General features: G+C 38.0%; 1 protein-coding gene across 2 annotated transcripts in view; it reads left to right on the forward strand.

Annotated features, from left to right (window-relative positions):
- LOC103156107 (calcitonin gene-related peptide type 1 receptor-like) overlaps positions 1 to 11,093 on the forward strand; it is an 81,274-nt gene that overhangs the window by 20,237 nt on the left and 49,944 nt on the right. The window contains exons 1-3 of one of the 2 annotated variants that reach the window (XM_016664060.1): positions 2,371 to 2,389; positions 7,598 to 7,655; positions 7,753 to 7,927. In XM_016664060.1, coding sequence (XP_016519546.1) covers positions 7,602 to 7,655; positions 7,753 to 7,927 — 229 coding nt within the window. In that variant the 5' untranslated portion in view covers positions 2,371 to 2,389; positions 7,598 to 7,601. Of the gene's footprint in view, positions 1 to 2,370; positions 2,390 to 7,597; positions 7,656 to 7,752; positions 7,928 to 11,093 lie in introns of those variants that run through there. The other variant, XM_007578032.2, reaches the window with a different exon arrangement.

The following is an 11,093-nucleotide window of genomic DNA, read 5'->3' on the forward strand; positions in this document are numbered from 1 at the left end:
ACATTTCTTCAGACAGGTTGGCACGACTTTTAATGCTGTCCAAAATTTTTCCTATAAGCTGACTAATTTCTTTAGTAATTATTTCTGACTTTTTTATGCTTTATCTTGTAAACCAGGTGGGCAGAGTAATTTAAATGAATATGACGGTGACTCACACGGTGAGTCTGATTAGTTTTGCTCACACTACTGAGCTGATGTACAACTCGGCATCAGTGATCCTTGAGATGCTTGGCTATAAGAGCAACCATGAGACCCAATACCCACCATGGAAAAGACCACCATGGAAAAGACGGTTAGAGGCTAAAATCAAGATAACAAGGAGGGAAGTGAGCCAACTGTCAGAGGTCCAAAGGGGTGCAATGAAAATATTAGTACCCAAGAAGTACAGCCAGATGCCCATACCTGAAGCACTCGAAACTGCCAAACAAAGGTTCCAAACCTTGGCCAGCTGCCTAAAGAGATACACAAGAGAGAATGAAGCCAGGAGGATTAACCGGCTCTTCTCCACCCAACCCACCAAAGCTGGAGGACAATACTGGAAAGGCATATGGGAAAGGGAGGCATCCCACAACAGCAATGCACAGTGGCTAACCTCTCTACAAAAGGACCACAGCAACCTCCCTGAACAAGCCCCGGTACTCATCACTATGGCAGATGTACAAGAAAGAGTCTCAGGTATGAAAAACTGGACAGCACCAGGACCTGACATGATTCATGACTACTGGCTGAAGAAACTCACTGCCCTCCATGAGCGACTGGCAGCTCAACTGAACCAGCTGCTACAAAATGGGACTCACCCTGAATGGTTAACTGAAGGGCGCACAATCCTGATCCAGAAGGATCCGTCAAAGGGTTCAGTCCCATCCAACAATCGGCCAATAACCTGTCTCTCTACAACATGGAAGCTCATGCCAGGCATCATAGCAGCTAAGATAAGCGGGCACATGGATAAATACATGAGCACGGCACAGAAGGGCATTGGCATAAATAGCAGAGGAGCCAAATACCAACTCCTTGTAGACCACACAGTCGCCCAAGACTGCAAAACCCGACACACCAACCTGTGCACAGCTTGGATTGATTACAAGAAAGCCTATGACTCAATGCCACACACTTGGATCATTGAATGCTTAGAGATGTGCAACATCATTAGGACTCTAAGAGCCTTCATTGCAAACTCGATGAGGCTGTGAAAAACCACCCTTGAAGCCAACTGCAAACCATTTGCACAAGTGTCCATCAAATGTGGCGTATACCAAGGAGATGCTCTGTCTCTGTTTGTGGGGACCCACAAAGATAGCCATGCAAACGTGTTTGTGCGTGTGTGTGTGTGTGTGTGTGTGTACTTTTGTGTATATTGTCCATCAGTATGTTAGTCTTCTTATTGCACTGTGTGTGTGATTGTGTATTTATTGTCCATCTATATATTCTTCTTATTGCCTTATTGTCTTATTGCACAGTGTATTGCAGTGTGTGTGGGGGTTGGGAAGAGGGGGAGCAGAGAAGTTACTGTCAATGTCTTATTTAGTTTAACTGCCCATTGAAGACTGGTGAAACATTGGAGACTGGTGAAACACAATTTCAAACTTCTGTGTTAACCCTGTTACATAGATCTTTGACAATAAAGTACACTTGACACTTGACTTGACTTCACTAATTGCAGCCTTGTACAGTATGTATGTCCCTTTTTTGGATTTAGTATTGTAGTTTTATTAGTTAGAAAACTCTACCCCCTTATTTATTTAAGAAATCAAAGTATCAAAAAGCTTATTAAACTCTCTGGGATATTTAATAACATTGTTTTTCACAAACTTGAAAGATTGAAATTGTTTCATTTTCTGCAATGCCTCATTTTTGCAAATGTTGGTAGAAAGATTTTTCTTTTAACCTAACAGTAAGTGAAGTTTAACAACGTTAGCAAAGCTATTCACACACCTTTTTCAGAATTTTGCTTTTAATTTCCTTTACTGAGATTCAGGAAGTGTATAGAAAAAAAAAGGTTTAAAATCTTAGCTTCACATAGGAATTAACACAAGACTGAATTTCTCAGTCTTAATTCTTGAATATTTTGGTCAGCAATCTGCATATTACTGATGCTTTTCTGCTGTTATGGCGTTTTATTCTCCATATGTGACTCCAAGTGGCAAATTGTCACAGGATTTTTGTTTCCAGTTCCAGATTTGCATTCCAGTTTGACAGTTACTGCCTCCAGATCATCTGAACATCACTTCACAGAAAGAAGTCAGAACTCCTTTAAAGGAAAATGTTCCACTTCGCAGGAATCATCAACATGGATACCAACAATAGCATTTATAAATCATTTGCTTTGCTACTATTTAGACGTAGAAACACATTTTGTTTGCTTGTGGTGCTTAAAGTGACCCAGGCAGTAAGTGTTGGGAGGACAAAGATGTATCTTGTTTAATCCGTAGCAGAATTGTGGCGTTGTTGTGGCTGAACTCAGCTTAAAAGAATGGTCTTTAAAGAGGAAGCAGCAACAAAAACATATTTCTTAATAAGCTGAGATACCAACAAACATGGAGGAACAGTATCTGCTTAAAGCAAATTTTCACAAAGCAATTTATGCATAATCAGAGTAGCTTGTGACGATGTGGTGACAAATACATCAACTGCGTCTTATTCAGTTTTTATTGCTGTAGCGCCCTCCAATACAGTAATACAAATATATTGGCACCTTGCTTACAAAGCTTCTATTAAAATAATTTCTTGAACATTGCTGATAAAAAAATAATTGCACTGTGACTAGTTTCTTAAAGGTCTGTGGAATTGGAAAATCACTAAAATTGAACATAATTTGGCTGAAAAAAAAGCTCATAAACTAGAACATTGCGTTCCGATCTGTGATCCATCCTGATGATCAAGAACAGATGAGAAGAAAAGTGTTTGACATCTGTCAGCCTGTGAAAGGCTACATGCTCAACTGTGAAGCTTTAGAAGTCAGTGGCAAGTGAGATCTTTTAACAACAAACAGATGAAACAGAGACAAGATGTGATCTTTCCAAGGCCGGTCTACGGAAACCCAAAGTGGCCGATCTTCATGGTTCATCCAGGAAGTTACAAAAGAGCCAGAACATGAGAATCACTGTCAGCCTCACATGCCTCAGTTGAAGACTGGGGTTCATGATTCAACAGTAAGAAAGAAACAAAACTTACATCATAGGAAACGTCTGAGGCTGCTTACTGTGCAGAGGGTCTGGACCTTCTGCTACTGAGAAGAGATTGCTTGCTAAAGGTGTGGAAACAGTTGAACTTTTAAATTTTACCCAGTCGACAGAGTGAAGCTTGCTGGAAATTGTTTGTGCTATAAGTAACCAAGAGAGAAGTACCGATCTGAACAAGACGGCTGCTGATTTAATTTTTGGAAGCTTGCCCACAAGGACTTCCTCTGCTGCCAGAAAAATTACAACTCTAAAACAGAGCAGAAGATCAACGTCATTGTTTGCATTTTCTCCTGTTCACTGATTGGCCTGGCAGAAAATCTACAGAAGGAATTCAAGACAATAGGAGGAAACCCCGAGTGAGTGAAGGGAGATGAAAATTGAGCTGAATTGTATGATAAGGCGATGGCCAGGCTAATAAAAACTAAAACTAACTAATCAGCCAAAAAATATCTTGATTCCCAAGACATTTGGAAAAATATCCTATGAACTATCAAGATAAAAACAGTTTTAAAGGTACTCGCCCAGGGGCGCTGCCAGGAATCTTGGGCCCCCTGACAAAAAATTAGAGTGGGCCAACCCCGCACAGCTGATGTTACAAGTTTTTGAGTTTATTTGACTGATAAAAAGCATCACAATTGTAAAGGCTTTCAACTGCCTTGCTTTCTTTGGTTCAGTACTAATACTAGCACAATATTCACTGCTAGTGAATTTTACATCCAACAGTCTGCATAAGTATGCAAGTAAGTTGCTTACATTTTTTCTATTCGTTTTAGATTACTGAAATATCTCTCTCCATGAGCAGTCGTAGGCAAAAGTGCAAAATACACATAAAGCAATCCAGACTTCTCAAAAAATGCTATGTAGTTGCATTTTATTCAAGCTGCAGTATAACTGCAGTATAAGAAAATATGTTTTCTCCATATTTGTTAAAGTTGTCACCATGTTGTGACAGTTTGTTATGAGACAGATAATCTGTGAAAACAATCATTCTCCTCCACCTCCTCCCTGAACTACTATTGTTAGCTAAAGTAATGCAACGTTCCGGCTAAAACAACCAATCAGAACCAGTAGGAGGGTCTGACAGCACTCGCTAGGAGTGAGTGCTGTCAATCAACCTCATTCACTCACTGCTATTCACTCACTGCTATGTGTAAATGTGCTAATGGCAGAGAAATAACTTATCATTACAGGAAAAATGTTTATCTGCCATCATTGGTAGGTATGCTAACTAGACTGAGCATTCACAATAGGCTGAGCTATTGTAGGCTGCAGCATTTCCCAGAGAGAGGGAGAGGGAGAATGAGCAGCCACATGAGATTGTGATTGACAGCACTAAAACTCTCCTGCCTCTGATTGGTTGTTTCTAGAGAGCACAGACGAAATAGATTTTTCACAGATTATCTCTCATACATACCAATTTATTTTATAAATATGTTGCACTGCAGCTCTAACTTCACTTAGGAGAGGGCAGGTCAGGAAGGATGTGGGTCAGAGTTGCTGCTGACTGACTCATCTCTTAGTGTGGTAAAAGGTGCCAGGACAAGTTAAATATATGAATATCTTGGTAATTTCTTTCCTTAATTCATTAAATGCTAGTGAAAAGGAGGTAAACGGTAGTCTGTAGCTAAGCTATCTATGCTAAATGGTTGACAATCTCACAGAGTCTAGTCACCTCTCTTGGAGAAAAACTGGGTTACAAATTGACACTCTTGTCTTTTTCTCTCTCTGTCTCTATTTTTTGAAAACCTGATGTTATAATTTTTCTTAGTAGCATAGTAACTGCCACAGTCGTTTTTGTCTTCCACTGACTGCTCCTAACAGCATCACCATCAAGAGCTCCAAGCAGGAACGAACCATTTCATGCAGATCTAGGGGGGGTTCAGGGCAAATATAGATGTGTGGGGTTTTTTTTGGTCTGGGAGTGGGAAATATACAATTTTTACTGTTAAAAACAATCTTCAAAAACAAATTGACAGGGCCCCATTTTTTTTTTATTTCTTTGAACAAAAAATAAAAAAATAAATTGTGGTGGGCCCCCTGTGGGTCAGAGCCCTTAGAATTGTCATCACTTTTCACCCCTATATCGCACCCCTGTACTTGCCCAACACATTTATTTACAAATAGAACATCATAGTAACAGTTTATCACAATGCTGGTAGTGTGTTGGTCTGCAGTTGCTGTGTTGCCTCAGGTTCTGGGCAACTTTCTGGGTTTGATTGTGGATTTAAGCACCTGTATTTTATGTTGTGGGTATTTTTGGCCTGAGAATATGACTCTGACACTGGACAGTTAGAGCACCAGTTAGACAAAAAAGTTACAACCAGAAAACCTAAAGGATTTTACTCAGAAATACTCTCAGAGAACATTTCAGCTACAACAACGGGCAGATTGAGCTGATTGTCATTTCCTGCTCTTGGTGCTCCTTGTCAACTTACCTCTGACCCTTCCTTCTTCATGTTGTTCTGAGGATCACAGGTCAGATTGGTTACGCATGCTGGTATAAGCAGCATGAATTTGTGACACATCCCTGAACTAAAATCAGCACAAACATCCAACAAATAAATTTTTTGTGAATTTTATGGAAAATAACTCTTTCCTGCATTATGATTTATTCATTACATTTTTCATAATGTAGGGTTAACCGTTTTCATCATCCAGCTCAACACGCAAGTAAAATTGTATTTTTGAAAACCAGATTTTGGTCCAAACTCATTCAAATTTTAATATGTAAATTTTTTTGTTCCTGTCTATTTATAAGTGTGTTGGTTTTAATTTGTGATTAATTGATTAATTGATTCATTGCTTATTGCAACAGGCCTATTGCGAGTTGCCTGGAGAGGGTTTTATTCGATAACAAAGTTGTCAGGTGAATACTGAATATTTTTGCTTTTGACCCCGTTTAATGAATTTCTTTTTGAAAGGACAAACAAAAACATAAAACAAAAGCTTTTCAATCTAAAGCAAAAACCCAAATAACTCTGCTTGGTTTACAGATTGATTGCACGCAGCATTTATTGGTGACATTCGCTCAGAGTGGCAGCTGCCAAATTGAAACAATCATGTGACAGCATTGGTGCTTTGGTTTGTGATGTCAAACCTCAACAATCGGTACATGTCTCTGTGTGCATAACATTGAAGGGCGCTCATTGTTTGCTTCTTGATGAATGGACTTGTAAATCATAATGTTTGTAATACTGTGCGTGTCACAGTCATAGTGAAGGAGAGTTGAATTCAGTTCAGGGGGAAAACATATTATTGTACAATTTTTAATGCAATGCCTCCTGCCAAAAACATTGAGTTTTGTGTTAAATGGCTTGGCAGCCGTTACTGCTGTTCAGTGGCTTCTGATCGGCCCCTGTACCAACACATACTGTGAACACTGCCTCACTTCATTTAGTTTTAACCTTCTGTTTTACTGTTCATATAGTTTAAACATTCTTCCTTTTAACTTAAATGTCTTATTAATTGGAAGATTAAAAAAATCTCTCAAAGTTGGATATATATTGATACATTTTACCCAAACCACAACAAAGATTTATTAAAGCGGACAGTATTGTTTTCCAACCACACAGTGCCATTTTATAGCACAGTCAACTAACCATGTTAACTTCAGTGGTTAAAAAATACGTTAAATTTCAAACATGACTTAAACAAAATTTGGCTTTGCAATTTAGTGCCTTGAAATTGGGCTTCTTTCTCTTTCAAATCTCCTGTTCTTTCTGAATCTCCACCTCCAGGAAGTCATCCCAACATGGCTCCTTTATTAACCCTTTAACATCCTTTTTACCAGCGCGGCTCTGAGCAGCATCTTCTATAATGAGCTCAGCAATTCCACCAGCTGTTTATTAATTGCTGCTGGCTAGTCTGAAGGAGTTGAGTGAGAACAGCTCTGATTTTCATGTTGTCATAACTGATGTAAAATTATTCTTTATTCACTCCTAAATCCAAATTCACAGTGGCTGGGAAATCCTGTTTACTCTGACTGAGCATGTCAAGTTGCACGTAGATGTATAGACTCTGCCGGAGAGGCAGAGGGGGGAGTTCATTAGTTCATTAATGCTGAAACCGTTTAAGGAAATTTGCTGCCCTTTTGCCCAGTAATAATAATAAACACACATCTGTTTTTGTGACCCTGAGGGGACAGCAGAGATGAATGACTGCAAGAGCATGAACTTCCTGTCCTCATAGATGAGAAAATGCATGTAATGTAAATAAAAGTGCAATGTTATCTTTAAACTAAAAGCAGCACAATATGTCCAGAGATTACTTTACAGTTAATATGTCCACTCAAATTATATTAATTTTTCCTTTATTAGAAAAGAAAATCAAGTTTATCTTGTAGTCGAAACAATTATTGCTCAAGTTGCCGACTTGGTTCTTAACGTGAAGTGTTGTTTGGTTTCTCCCTCCTTTAGAAACATGTGGATGAGCCTCGCTCTCTCACTCGTGGCTGCCTTGGCGCTGGGCACAGAGGTGAGTACAGCTCACTGTAATGCTTTTATGTCAGAACATGGGGCTTAACAGCTGTATTTATTGGTAAAGATAATGTTTTTGGTTGCGCTACACCCAGGTCTCGGTCCCTCAGGATGTGGGCTCACTGGATACAGCTGAAAAGCCAGCAGACGAGGCAGATTTCAGCTATGTTGATTTAGCTTCCCTGTATGGAAATTCCAGACCTCAGATCTTGAGGGCTCAGTATGAATGCTATCTGAAAATGATTCACGAGCCACTTCGCACAGATGAAGGTGAGGAAGGTCATCATTTGGCCACTTGTCCTTTATAGCATTATATACAGCATTTTTTTGTGTAAAGCAAATCTGTGGGCCATATCAGACAGAAAAATGTGTTTAATGGCAGAGAAAAATAAAATAAATATATTAATTTCATGAAATAAATTATAGGTTTTAATATCTACATTTATATTTGTGCTTTCAAGCTTCAGTATGTTACTTTTCCAAATTTTGTTTTACATATTTGTTGAAACTGTTACCATGTCGTGACAGTATACTATGAGAGGCAATACGTGAAAAAGTTTAGCTCCTCTGCCTTTTCCCAGTGCTCCCAATGCTAACTGGAAATAACCAATCAGAACCAGGAGGTGGGTCTTAGTGCTGTCAATAACAATCATGTGTGATACTGCTCACCCCCCTGTCCTCCACTATCTGATACCGTTACAGCTTTTCACTATCAGCAGATCTTGTTGTGAATGCTAGGCTAGTTAGCATAGCCACCAAGGACGGCGGCTAAACTGTTTTCTTGTAACAATAAATTATTTCTCCAGTATTCGCACATTTAGCAGTGAGGACATGATGTTGATTGATAGCGCTAAGTCCCTCGTCCTGGTTCTGATTGGTTGTTTTTGGTCGGGATTATTTTATTTCTTCAGACGGCAATAATAGCTAAGGATTGGAATCTTTCACATAAATCATGAGCTTCTGCCCCATGAGTCAACTAATCTGGTTTGGTACCAAATAAAGACACCAAGAGAGTTACCTACTTGGTGTCTTTATTTAATATTGTTGCTTTCAGTCTTTCTAACAAAACTTCACTTCCAAAGTTCTGAAGTGTCTCTTTTATTTTGAGGGAGTAAAATGTAAAATATTGTTTGGATGAAATAAAGCGAAAGATAGTTACATGTAGTAAGAAAGCTATATATGTTGAAGATAAGATTTAAGATGTAGAAAATGCCATCTGCCAAGGTCATTTGTGTTTCATACCTTTTCTTTTACTTTCCTAAAGGCATTTGTTTTGCATGATTTTATGAGATGTTCCTCTGAGACTAAGGCTTTGGACAAAGTTACTAAGTTTGGAAAAATAATAATCTGATGTTTGAATATTTGAAAAATGTGTGGCTTGTTTAATTCTCGTTAAAATCCAAAGAGAGATGTAGGTTGGTAAAGAATCTGAACACATGCAGATGCACTGCAAGCTCCAGAAACAATTGGATAATATAATTTTTTTAAATTTAATTTTGACTTCATTTAGTTTAATTTAGTTATAATAAAGCATGAGACAAGAGGAACTGTAACAGAATCTTTGACAAGACTCACACAGAGCCACATTTGAGTGCTTAATGTTGAATATCTTCTTGAAAATCTGCAAGACTATAAACTGAGGGAGTGGTGATTATGTCAAGACAGATGGTAAGGAATCCTGGGAGCAGAAAGTGAAACCAACAAATAAAAACTCAACTCGAGAAAGAAAAACATTTTTTTTAAAAAAATGATTAGATTTTTATTTTCTATTTTGACAAATAAGAATGGCCAAGAATGAAACATTTCATAACCACCTAGCTGTGAGGCAACAGTGGTAACCATCTGAGAAATCCTCCAGTATTTAATGCATTTGCATATTTTAATGTGTATCAGACTTTCTTTACATGCAGATTTCCATCCATTACTTGTCATCCTGTCAACTTTTCACCGTGTAAAGTCAAGCAGAAAAGACAAAGAAATGGTGGCTTTAGGGAAGTCTGCTCTGAAGGAAAGGAAACTTGCCTTTTGTCTCTTTCTCAGCGCCCTTTTCTCCTGTTCGTTGCCTTTCAAATGTTATGTTGTGTAGCGTTTCCCAGTATGCCTCTGTGCAGCTTAGCACTGGCAGGTTTCCGTCCATTGTTGACAAGCTTTAAGTGGGCAAGGATTTGGTGAGACATTTTATTAAAATATAACACACCATTGTTAAAGAGAGCATTTATATTACTTTTTCTGCTCATTTTTATATAACTGCCCTTTTGGCATAGTTGTAAATCTAACCATTCTTGCTATTTCCAGGTTGTCCAATATTAGCTTCAATTTTTTCAGTGCTCAGCTTGTTTGAATCACCCTGGCTCTGAAAGGAGAACATGTCACTCCAATAATCACACAGTTAACATTTGAATTATCCCTCAAGTGGCCACCTTCAACCAAAACCAGGACAAAACATTTTCAAACATGACATCGACCCCTTTCTGTCTTTTACATTAAACGAGCTTTGAGACTAGACATGCCAGCTAATCCATTTCACATTTATAATGAAATTTGTTCTGAATATATAAAGCTTTTGGGTGAAAATGTTATGTTGAACTTTTTCTTATTTAATTCAGCTTTCACTCATAAAAATAAAAAAAATTCTAGCTTCACGTGATGGAAAGTAACACTGCCATCACTGGGAAAGGTGTGGGGTTTTTTTTTCTTACTTTTTTCTTTTGTTCTTGTTGCAAACATCCCATTTGAAATTAAGGCTCAAAAGTGAAAGTCTGGGAAATATTAACCAGGACTGGTCTCTCAACTCTAGTTCTTATTCCAAATATGTAGAAAATAAAATAACAAATAATAAATAATAACAATCTTTATTGTCATTATAAAACCATGCAATGGTTTACATAGATTATAATGAAATTAATAAAAATACTGCTACAGGATATTTAATGCCCTTATGGCTACCGGGTATAAACTGTTCTTCAGTCTGTTAGTTCTTGCTTTAATGCTCCTGTATCTGCAGCCAAATGGCAGCAGCTGGAACAAATTGTGACAAGAGCGTAGATCCCATCTCATTTTTGGGGGGACCATAAACAGGAAAATTTCTTATTAAGACCAATTTTGGGGGGGTCGGCAAAGTTAGACTGAAATGTAACTTAAAATGTTGTTTAAAGAGTTTTTAAACCACATTCAAGCTGCAGGACCAAAAATGACTAGTAATGCACATCAAACGTGTTTTTCTCAGTAAGCAACCTAGATAACATTTATTTGAAGGGCATTGAATAAGACTGTCATGACACTGTCATAAACATAATATAACACCTGTCATGAACATCAATAAGTCTTCATGAATAGTTATGACTGTTGTCATAAAACGTCATTCGGTAAATAATGACGCTTTTAATACAAAGTTGACATTATTCGAAATGTCTTCATTATGACAACTTGTCATTAA

The sequence above is a fragment of the Poecilia formosa genome, unplaced genomic scaffold (assembly GCF_000485575.1).
Source record: "Poecilia formosa unplaced genomic scaffold, Poecilia_formosa-5.1.2 Scaffold464, whole genome shotgun sequence".
Classification (NCBI taxonomy): Eukaryota; Metazoa; Chordata; class Actinopteri; order Cyprinodontiformes; family Poeciliidae; genus Poecilia; species Poecilia formosa.